This window comes from Carlito syrichta, unplaced genomic scaffold, assembly GCF_000164805.1.
Source record: "Carlito syrichta isolate Samal-C Ts95f unplaced genomic scaffold, Tarsius_syrichta-2.0.1 Scaffold99398, whole genome shotgun sequence".
In the NCBI taxonomy this organism is placed as follows: Eukaryota; Metazoa; Chordata; class Mammalia; order Primates; family Tarsiidae; genus Carlito; species Carlito syrichta.
Genome location: NW_007043494.1, coordinates 272,796 through 284,691, shown reverse-complemented (window position 1 = coordinate 284,691; position 11,896 = coordinate 272,796). Strand labels below are relative to the sequence as shown.

The window sequence follows — 11,896 nt, the reverse complement described above, 5'->3', positions numbered from 1 at the left end:
GCGGTGGCCGGGAGCAGCCACTGCACTCCAGTCTGGGCAATGGAGTGAGACTCCAACTCAAAAAAAATAAAAAATTTAAAAAGAAAAAAAAGCTTCACTATCTATGTGACACGACTGACGTTGTGCATGTAACAAAAGTACCTTACATGTGGTCTTGCTACCCAAGAGACACCTTGACTCATGACAGTCATGTCCTGCAGCTCTGCCAACATATGCACTTGACCAGACACAAGGCCTTCGGCAGCTAGAATGCGCGTCCACGTACAGAACCAAGGACCGAGATGCAGATCCTAATGGAACTTTTTAAAACGTTCTCTGCCCCATAATGAGGCAGAGCTTTTAAAACACATGGTCTGAATCGAGACTTAGAAGGTTTACATTTGAACTTGATCAAATGCCAAAAAAAGGACAGTCCACAACCTCTTTTGAAAACATACACAGAAACCAGGAACGCCTTTACACATTCACAACACCTGCACTAATGCACAGACGAACAGCTTAGGATTCTCCCACCCACCCCCCCAACCGACTCAGAGATCACCGAATAAAGAGCTCATTTTCTTCCGTCTTGATTGTAGCAGTCTAGAAGTTACTTTCTACACATACAGCAAACTTGCTTTATACAGGAGTGCAGGCATACATCATCCGGAGATCACCCGGTCGCCACAGCCTCCACCCGCCCCCTAGATGCGGCTAAACGTGTGGTTGTGGCACATCCCAGGCAGCTGCCGTGCAGTACGAAGCACGCAGGGGAGGAGCAGGCAAAAGCAGCGCTCGCTTGCCCAGGCCAGCAGGTTGACCCTCCCGCTATGATGTACCACAACCACACATGGGAAGAGGCGAGAACTCGTTTTATTTTATTTTAAAATAAACATCGAAGATCCCCATTCCCCACCACCCTACAAAACTTCTGAATGTGGAATGTTCAACAGCCTGTCCGTTTTAGGTTACAAAACCAGCAAAAACTCCAGTTGTCTAATGGTCAAGGTGTGAGAGTAATTTTTCTTTGTTTTTAAGAAGCTGAGCACCTACTGGAAAAACTCCTTAGCTAAAGGCTGCAAATAAAATGTAATTTCTGCACAGGAAATACCATTAACGCTGTAGCCTTTGCTAAACGGGTGGGACTAACTCTCCACGAAGTCAAAGTGGAATGGGCCAACGAGCAGCATGAAAGTCTAGGCACACGGAACGAGTGCTCCCAGTAGGCCAAGTCACTACTCAACTGTCCACGTCCCTCGAGCTCGAGACGCACCCTCCATGCCAAAGGGAGGAGTCACCACTGTGGGCAAGGATGCCTCCCCGGGCCAAGGAGACTCCCAGGGCCCAGTCAGACAAAAGAGAGTGCAGTCCCAGAGGACAGTGACTGTAGAGCCACGAATCGTGGCGCAGACCCTGCATGGGGCACCCGGGAGCTGCCAGCTGTGAACACCAGTGGTTCAAGATTCAAATTTTATAAACATGTTTTTATTCATTTTGCTTATGCCATCAGAACTGAAACTATGGACTGTCATTTCCCTAAAACAGGGAGACCAATTGAACACACATCCTGGTGCTTTTCAGAAGAGAGCAATTCAAAAGGGTGGCAGCGGCAGGCATTTGTTATCTTTCCTTTAAAAAAAAAAAAAACTTTCAAACTGCAGGAAAGACAGTGATCGAGAGTGTTATGATCTGTTAGCGATTTTGCCAGTACCGGTACCAATTAGGTGACTACACAGCAAGACCCAAGGATTAGTGACAGACAATGTCGCGTCGTAAGGAGTGATGGACACACCAATCCTTACAAAAGCCATTGTCGCAAGGAAACGGCTACACGTTCAAAAGGAATCTAAACGCTTCACATTATGTATGGAAGCGGCCATCCAGATCACATCCCATGTTTGTTGCATATTTTATAAAAGTGCCAATCAAAGCCTAACCTTGCATTTTGGCTTTATCGTATACAGTATCAGCTGCTAAAAAGCAATTTGCCTGTGTTTCTAATCACAGTCGTCTGGCCAGATGAACAGTGCCGGGCACAACTGGAGACCAGCCCTGCACGTGGAGGGCCATGGTGCCTGGGATGCCTCTGAATGTCCGGCAGGCAACTGAGCTGGACAAGCCGCGGAATGCAGTTGCTCTGCCGAACCACACTCCACGCCTTCCGTTCTTCCTTTCAAGGGAAATAGTTTAGTTTTGTCAATTACCACTGAATGGGGCTGATGTGTAGATTTTATCCAATGTCAAAAAGTCAGTCTTGCTTTTTTCAAGTCACTCCGAGTAACTATGGAGATTCTCATCACCCCGTAAAGTGTTACTTTTAACTCCTAAGCAAGGGTGAGGATCTGAGCATCATGTGCGAGGCTCGAGATGACGCTGAGGACAGAACATGCAGAGTAAAAAGAGATTCCTTCCGTGTCCAGGTGACAGAAAGCTGACCACTGCAGTCCTGTCTTTATGGGATGAGACAGTCCCTTTACATAAGTTTCCTGAAAGGGAGAACAATAGATAATAACTCTTCTGGTAACATGGTATGGTACACTGGCCAGTGTGTGTTTGGCGATTAAACATAATCCTGTGAATCAGATTAATTCACTTGCTGAGTGTTCATTTGCGGCATCCCTCTGTTGGGTCTTGGGGGCCCTCCACGACCTAGAAGACAAAAATGGCATTTGATTTTTCTTTCAGATATTCCTTGCTTTGCCTTCAAGCAGACTTTCACCTGAAGTCAAGAAGCACGTGGGCAGCCTGCCCCACCTATGGGTCTGAGAGGCCATTCTCCAGGGTCCAAGCCTCACCTGGCCTGGACTTGCCATGCGCACATATGCCCCGTTCCCCAGCTAAAAGAAGCGGGAGCTATGGAGTATCCACCAGTACTCATTCATTCATTCATTCAACAAGTATTTATTGAGTGCCCGCTGTGTGCCGGGCACCGTCACCAGGCGTGGGGAATGGATACAGCAGTGAAGACGGACGGAGCCTGCTCTCTTGGAGCTTCCATTCTAGTACACGCTGCGTACGCTCGCCAGCGACATCACGCCATCGGGGAAGCACCAGAATGAACAGACCTCATCACCTCAACTGCTCAGGGCTACAGAACATCCGGAATCGCATAATGACTTGTAACAGGTAAAACAACTTTTTACATGCTTCGGAAACAGATTTTAGCTATCAGTTAACTCCACTTTCATAGAATATGCGACAGGGTAAGAAAGAACAGAACCCCCATTCACATGCAAACAGCCTTCAACACTTCAAACAGTGATTCTCAAGTGATCCATTCATTTTTGTTTTTTTTTTATAAGCGCACCTTTTTGCTGGCCAGTTTCTACCAGCATTCAAATCAAAGCACTCTGCAATTCCTCCTTAACATACATTTTACACACGTCATGGCCAATAACTGGAGGAAAACGATTCTATGCGTAACCTCTCTCGAATCGGAGAACCATTTAGAATTTCAGATTACATGAAATGCTAGCTGTAAGTGTTAAATAGGTGAACTTCCTGCCCCATTAGGAAGGTGTTTTCCAATAGCAAAAGACAAAACAACTCTTAAAACCTCTAAATTTTTAAAGCATAGTTCAGTACGTTAGGAATTTGAGAGTTTTGTTCAAAAGTCAGAAATAAGTTGATAGTTGTATCACTACTAGTGGTCCAAAAGGCTTTGACACCTCCATGCATTCTTCTATCACTTCTAAATGGTTCTCTAAATGTATGTAACTATGGCTTCTCTGGCCATCGAAGGGTTTCAGGCCCTAAAAGATAGTAGGCATGTTTCAAAAACAAAAGAAGAATAATAAATTTATATAAATGTTCAATCTCGTTCCAAAAATGTCTTACAAAAATGTTTCAGAAGTACTTCCTAAAAACATTTAGCAGGTTTTAGGACCTGAAAAATAATTTCCAGTTGGAAAAACATTTTTTCTGAGGAAGAGAAAATGTTCTAGTTTTTCAAGACAGATCATGTAGTAACAGGGAAAGTCACTCGAAAATTAAAATTTGGGTTCAAGATGAGGCTTTAGAAACAGCATTTCATTTCATCCCTAGCGACAGTCTGGAAAGGATCAACGCACTCCTAGCGTGGGACCTGCATGCAGACTACGGACAGCTCCTCCAAGGCCAGACAGAGAAGCTCCCTCGGGAGCTAGGATCACCACCACAAAATATTACCTCGTGGGGCTCCCCGGGGTCCACTCTGCCCAGAGCCTCGCTTGAAATTCTGCTGGTATCCATCCTGAAAGACAAGCCAGTTAGTCCTAAAGTAGAAGAAATGCTTACCCTATCAAATCTTATCTCTGTTCTTATAGTCTAACCCTCAGAATACACAATTCTTCATCTTTTAGACATCCCAGTCGATCATACCTAAATGCCATGCTGTGACTGTTGTAATGCATAAGAATATTGACTGGAACATGCTTCTCTGCTCCTCAGACCCACTCTGTCCCTAGCAGACTTGATCAAAGGAGCAGCTACACTGCACACTAAGACCAGCAAAGCCCATCGGGGCAGAACAAAGTATCTTGAGCACCACAAAGTCAGCCCATAATTACTTGGGTTCACTAAGCAAAGCCTGTCAGTCACTCTCATTGGCGTACCTAGGTCAGGTTCAGAATTTAAAACAAACAATGTACCTACCCGCTGATAGCCAGAGTAGTCCCGGGGAGCACTGAACTGGGACTGTGCGTAGCCACTGTTTGGAGTGTTGGAGAAGGAAGGGCGGTAGCCATCATAGCCTCCTAGAATTTAGGTTGAGAAAATCAGTACGTTCTCATCTCTGCAAGGGACTTTTACTTTTCTACTAATTACAAAGACTCGAAAATTATAAGAACCAGCCTAGTTATTCAAAATACTTTCTAATTTCCTATCTTGATCCAACCTGTTCACATATTTCTGCATATACTAACGAACTGCCTCAGGAGATGAAATTTTCACCCATCAATGTAAAAACGTGCGCGTGCACACACATGACAAACTTAAGGTCTGGTGACGCGTGGAAAGCCATTATGCCCCAGAAGACAATGGCAGACATTAATTTGACAAAAAACAAACAAAAAGTCTCCAAAATTGTCAAATTGTATCAAAATGTACTCAAAGTGGTTAAGCAGTACAGAAGAAGCGAATGAAGAGAGACGTCACCTCTAGAGCCCTAGGACTTCTCCACGTACTTTCCAAGCCAGAAGATCATGGAACCCTATAGGGGTCAGAAGGTGCTTGCTCTTACCTCTGAACCCGTTGGCAGGGCCCCTGTACCCATTCATCAAGCCTCGGGCACCCCGGGCACCACCACGGGCCACACCGCGGCTGCTGTAGTAGGGCTGGCTGCTGCGTGGGAACCCCGTGTTCTGCTGGGGTGGCTGCGGGTGGCTCCCTGTCACCTGATGGGGCTGGTCCTGGGGCCCGTGGTAAGGGCCAACCACTGCAACAGAAGGAAGGGTCTCCATTTACACATGTGGCACACACAGGTGTACATACACAGCTCATGGCGCCCGCTGCCCCACACACTTTCCGCTCCGGGAGTGTCTCCCCTGAAGTTTACTTCTGTCCTTAAATGAGGGAGCACATTGGCAACAGGGAAACCACAAGTTAATCAAGTCCCTGCCCTCCTCCTACACACAGATTAAGCTACTGGGAAAAAACCCTCTGGCCGTAATTCCAAACCTTTGAAAGCAGGGCACACACCAGCAGGCACACACAACACTCCTTTCCACAAGGGAGAGTTCTAGAATTCAGAAACTTTCAGAAACTAAATACTGAGGTACATTCCTGGTACTACTCCAACTTTTTCTTTTTTTCTTTTGAGCCAGAGTCTCACTCTGTTACCCAGGCCAGAGCGCAGTAGCACGCTCACAGCTCACCGCAGCCTCGACCTGCTGGACTCAGGCGATCCTTCCGACCCAGCCTTCCAATAATTTTTCCATTATTGTAGAGACAAGGTCTCGCCAAGTTGCCCAGGCTGGTCTCAAACCCCTTTGGTGCTCAAGCAGTCCTCTCACCTCTGCCTCCCAAAGTGCTAGGATGACAGGTGTGAGCCACCACACCCGGCCACCCAATGTTTTCAATTCACAGGGGAAAAAAACAGGAGCTAAAAGCACCCTTGGCCCACACCCAGGAAGAAGGTCAGCAGCAACGGCCCGCCCACTGTGTGGCAGACAGAACACCCGTGTGAGCCCTGAAATCCTTTACCCGACCCACTTAACATCCCAAAGAAGCTCCAAGTAAGTCACTAGTTCCCAGAACACCGTTCAGCAAGAAAAAAGGTGAGCACATCTCAGAAGGAAGTGGAGGAGCCAGCGCATGGCACAATCACCCTCGGAAGACGGCCTCTTCTCGTCTTCCTAAAGATGAGAGGTTGTAAGTAAATACCAAGCACGCAGGACATTTTCTGTCCAAGAAGGTTCATTCACATGCATGTACAAAGTGGCCGAAAGACCAAATTTCAGATGATTTTTCCCTTCTAGAATCGCTGATCAGTAAGAACTTTTATTAATCTTTGTTAAACCTCACTGCAAGACACTCGCAGCAGAACAACTCAGCGTGACTGGTTATTTTAATATGCCTGAATTCCTATCTGCATTTTTTTGTCCATTAAAAAGAAACGCCACCGGGCTCAGTGGCTCAGCCTATAATCTCGTGCTTTGGGAGGCCGAGGTGAGTGGATTGCCTGAGCCCGTGGGTTCGAGACCCACCTGGGCAACTTGGCAAAACCTCAACTCTACAATAAATCAAAAAATTAGCCGGGCATGGTAGCGCGTGCCTGTAGTTCCAGCTACTTGGAAGGCTGAGGCGGAAGGATCGCCGGAGCCCAGCAGGTTGAGGCTGCGGTGGCCGGGAGCGGCCATTGGACTCCAGTCTGAGCAACAGAGACTCCAACTCAAAAAAGAAAGAGAAAAGCCAAGGTCTTTTTGTCACACTGTTCCTGAGTAGACACCAATTCAAATTAACACAGAACTTCTGGAAAGATGGACACACAGATGGGTTCAACGAACTTCAGTGTGCCTACAGCGTGTCAAGCCTGGCCGCGACACAAGGGAGACATCCATTACCAACACATGGCTCTCGCCCACAGGGAAACTGTATTCCAAAGGAAGATAATAAATGAATGCAACAGACACACACGTAAACACAAAGGAAGACCATGAGGCGCCACACAAGTGAGTTGTCTCTGGAAAGGGTGAGAGAGGGAACGAGGGCACGAGAGGTGATATTCAGGCACAAACCTGAAGGAAGTTAGGAGGCAACCAAAAAGCCAAGTGTGGAGGCCCCAAGAATGTGGAGAGTGCACACTGCAGCAGAGGCAAGGTGAGGCCAGACCCCACAGGACCTCGTGGCCACGGAAGGACGGTGGCTTTCCTTCCTGAAGGTGTGGGAAGCCACCGGCAAGCTTCTGAGCAGGAGAGGCATCTGGTTTCCATGTTTATGCGGAGAGTAGTGCAGAGAGAGGTCAGGGACTTGTGCCAAGGCCTGCCAGAGCGGCGGCAGGAGGGGCGTTGAGTAAGGCAAGGGACAGGCTGACTCCAACACCTGTCAGGGTCACGAAGCTGCTTTGTACAACCGACATGTATTCTGAAATGGCAGCTAAGCGTTACCTAGCTTCATGCGCCGCACGATCAGGACAACCAGGCAGAATGAGACAAGAGCGAGACAGCTTCACACTGACTGGCACAAGGGGCAAAATCAGCCAAGTGACGTTCAGGAACCACCTTTTACTTCACCACAACCATCCACAAAGTGGCAACGAGCGTGGGAGCACGACGTCTAGAGGACCCAAATGCTCCTGCTCCAGCAGTAGCCTCCCAGCACGTGGCAAGGAGGCAGCTCGGGGCCGCGAGCAGGAGCCCAGGGTCCCGCCCAGGAGCTGAGCCCGAGCAACTGAAGCTGCTGCTGGGCTGCAGCTGACTGGGCCTTCATGCCAGCTAGCGACACAAGGACTCCAGGATACGGGGACTTCGCCACAGGAAGGTCTGCCAAGAAACCAAGTAACTAAAATGGTCCACGGTTTTAAAAGCCAGTCGGACACAGTCTTAACTCCTGCGATTTTCACAGGCTTTGCTAATTGGTAGTGGGATTCCAATTAAGTTCCTAGAAATTAAATAACCAAAGACCTAAAGAAGATAAAGATAAATAAATATAAATAAAGATAAAGAAGATGTCTTACAAATATAATAAACAATGTGGCCAGGCACAGAGGCTCACACTCGAATCCCACCACTTTCAGAGACGGTGGCAGGAGGACTGCTTCCAGTGAGGAGTTCGGGACAGCCTGGGCAACACAGCAAGACTCCCTTGCTACAAGATATGAAAAACGTAGCCAGGTGTGGTGGTTCATGCCTGTAGTCCTACATACTCAGAAGGCTGAGGCAGAAGGAACGCTTGATCCCAGGAGTTCAAGGCTGCAGTGAGCTGTGATTGCACCACTGTACTCTAGCCTGGACAACAGAGTGAGACCCTGTCCCTAAAAAGAATAAATACATAAAACACCTAGACTCTCCTCCTGCATCTTCTCAAGCTCACTTCCCAAAATGCGTTGTTTGAGCCTGGCCCAGCAGAGGCAGCCACAGTGAGCTCTTTGCAGAGGCTCACGAGTTGCCAAGTCAGCGCCCTACCATGACCCACCTGGGCCCAGCTGACCTGCTGCCAGGTAACACACTCGTGGGCGTTGCCATCAGCAACTGAAAGCAACGTTGATCACGACTCAAGCAACAAGTCTGACTTTAGGTAAATCATGAAGCTCAGTGGCCAAAGGAAAGTGGGTTGCAGCCTCCAAACCCGTGCGGACATACACCGCAAGCCGGCCTCGACGCACCTCAGGCCAGCAACCAAAGTCATGGGCTCCCGTGAGAGCCCTGGTCACCAGAGCACACAGAGCAGCCTGCCCCCAGGCCGCCTGCCAAGGAGGCCCAGCCCCTACCTGTCTGCAGCTGCTCCTGCTGAAGCTCGGTCTGCTCCACCTGGTGGGGCTGGCTGGAGAAGCCCTGGCTGTAGCTGGTCGGGTACTGGCTTGGCTGCTTCAGAGTCTCTGGCTCATTCACAGGCGGGACTGGGGCATTCATGTTGAACACCTGTAAGTGGACGAGGTCCTCCGTTAGCTTGGCCTGTCACGCCCTGCTTGTTACCATCGCACATCCCGGTGCTGGTTCCGCCTCACACAGAAACAACCACATCCCATAAGTCTTGACATAAAATCACTGTCCCCATACACACACACACTCTCCCTCCCTCCCTCAGCGTACTTCATTGTGGAAAGACAGAACACGGCCTGGTCGGGAGAGTGAAGTACAATGACAGGCTGCGAAACAGAAGGAGATTAAAAAAAAAAAAAATGTGAAACACGCCATCAGCAGCCAGGAAAAGCTTTCAGACAGACGAGATACCTTTGTAAAAGACAAACTCCGGATGCAATACCACTTCCGGAAATGTACTCTACGAACTGAGATGAATGTTACTCATTTATTTTCATTGTAATTGATATTTAATCAAAAGTGAACAGTCTTAAGTCTCTAACCCTATGAGCTTCCCTCTGGGCACCAGTTTAGCTATATTTTCCTTACCACCACTCCCTAGAAATTTTCCAAGATGCCTGCTGGAAGGTCAGGATAGCATATAACATCTGAATGTCCTTTTAAACACTTTAGTAAATTAAAATGTTAGGCCGAGAGGCCAAACGTCAACAAATGTTAAAGTCATAACTACATGGATGTTTCACTAGTCTATTTCTTTTAATGTTTAAAGTTTTCTTAATCAAATCAAAAAGGTGGCTGGGTGCAGTGGCTCACACCTATAATCCGGTACTTTGAGAGGCCACGGTGGGAGGATCACTTAAGGCCTGGAGTTCGAGACCAGCCTAGGCAACGCTGTTGAGACTTTATCTCTACCAAAAAAAAAATCAAAAAATTAGCCAGGCATGATAGTGCACACCTGTAGTCCCAGTTAACCAGGAAGCTGAGGCAGAAAGATCATTTGAGCCCAAGCGGTCACGGACGCGGTGAGCCAGGAGTATGCCACTGTACCCCAGCCTGGGCAATAGAGACCCTGACTCAAAAGACAAAGAAAATCAAAACAGTAAAACTACAAAACAAAAAGATGCAACATACATAACTCATAAGGCTCAAACTTATCTCTAGGAACTGGAATAATCGGGGTTATGTTCAATTAAACACACTTAGGGTCACAGCAGACGCAGACTCAAGCACAGCTAAACAAGAACCTTTCGCAGCAGGTCTCATATGATTCACAGCACACAGTAGGTGCTCAGTGCATCGCTCTCTACTCACCGTCTGCATGGACTGGAATGGAGCCGCGTTGACATTGATCCCACTGCTGTGCAAAGGCTTGCTGGTCCCAGCCTGGAACACTTGGGGCTGAGAAGCAGCAGGAAGGGATGAGGATGCCGTCGTCTGGTCTGCATTTAAAGAGATCGTTGCCTAAACACAAAGCGAACAGATGCACATTAGTGCTGGCCTCCACTCAAGCATGCATACGCACAAATGCAACTCTTTCATGAAAGCAAAACCAGTCCAAGAAGGAGAGTCGCCATGTCCATGGTGGTGTCACTCCGCACAATTCTTGGAGAAGCTTCCTCAAGGCAAGAGGCCAGGTAACAGGACTTGCCTGAATCTGATCGATGGGCTCCTTCTGTGGCCGCTGCTCTGCAGCATGGGAGGGCTGGTACAAGGGCTGAGGTGCAGGGTACCCCTCACTTGCGGACGAGACCAAAGGAACCTAGAGACACGTGAAGAAGCCAAAGCGGTCTGCTTACAGAAGCAACTGCTGACACAACAGACAAGGCGAAGAAACAGCCATGCCTGTTCAGGGAGGTGCAACGCACTACTATCTTCCCCTCCGAACCTGTAGGCTGACAATAAAACCTAACAACTGCAACAGATACTTGCATTTAAAGCCCAGAGTTGAATAAGCCTGCGTCCCTCCCAAGTGCCCCAACAATGGCAAAATCCACACTAGACTTCAGAATTATGACATTGAAAACATGTCTTCTGAAATTCTACTCAGTTTCAAATAGAAAGCTTCCTTCACGATAACAAGCCATCAGAAATACAACAAAAAAGGGTTTAAGTCGTCAAAGGGAAACTAATCTAAACACAGACACCCAGGCTGATTGCTGCCCCAATCAGTGAATTCAGAACAGAAGACGTGGGCACTCATCAAGTTCACGATTTCATAAACAAGCCTAAGAACTACATAAAAACAGACTGGAAAAAATACTTTTGTCATTCTTACCTGTGTAGCTTCTGGCTGCACAGAAACTTGACTAGGCTGAGCAAGTCTTGATTCAGAGTGAACTGCAAAACCGACCAAGAAATCACTATTACATAAAAGTAAAAAAAATTTTTTTTTTCAGTCAGAGCCTCACTGTGCCACCCAGGCTGGAATGCAGGGGCACACTCATGGCCACCACAGCCTCGACCTCCTGGGCTCAGGCAATCCTTCCGCTTCAGCCTTCCAAGCAGCTGGCACCACAGCACACCACCACCCCCAGCTAATTTTTTGATTTATTGTAGAGACAAGGTCTTGCCAAGTTGCCCAGGCTGGTCTCAAACCCCCAGGCTCAGACAGTCCTCTCACCTTCACCTCCCAAAGTGCTGGGATGACAAATGTGAGCCACTGCACCCACAGCTAGAAGTCAAATTTCTTAAAAGACGTCTAAATGCCTTTGACTTGGCTGCTAAAGCCAACTGCCACAGCCACATCACAATGAACTTTCTGGCAATCACGAAAACACAAGGGGACATACAGGTCTGATTGTGGTTTTCAGGTGAGCACGCAGTGACCATTGGCTTACCCTCACAATGGCCTTCACTTTGTCTTCCAAGGGTATAAAGTAAGACATTAGTGAGAATGTACTAACAGAAATAAGACAACACCGTGAGAAGGAGCCCTTTTTTTTTTTTTTTTTTTTTTTTTA

The 11,896-nt window shown here is 47.7% G+C and overlaps 1 protein-coding gene across 1 annotated transcript in view; it reads right to left on the bottom strand.

Moving 5' to 3' along the window:
- Positions 1-834: 834 nt before the first annotated feature.
- Positions 835-11,896, bottom strand: part of CAPRIN1 (cell cycle associated protein 1) — a 36,554-nt gene continuing 25,492 nt past the window's right edge. Inside the window, exons 11-18 of the mRNA XM_008063800.1 lie at positions 11,212-11,273; positions 10,585-10,695; positions 10,248-10,397; positions 8,885-9,035; positions 5,198-5,392; positions 4,612-4,712; positions 4,147-4,210; positions 835-2,628 (exon numbers count right to left, since the gene is read on the bottom strand). Coding sequence (XP_008061991.1) covers positions 2,564-2,628; positions 4,147-4,210; positions 4,612-4,712; positions 5,198-5,392; positions 8,885-9,035; positions 10,248-10,397; positions 10,585-10,695; positions 11,212-11,273 — 899 coding nt within the window. The 3' untranslated portion in view covers positions 835-2,563. The remainder of the gene's footprint in view (positions 2,629-4,146; positions 4,211-4,611; positions 4,713-5,197; positions 5,393-8,884; positions 9,036-10,247; positions 10,398-10,584; positions 10,696-11,211; positions 11,274-11,896) is intronic.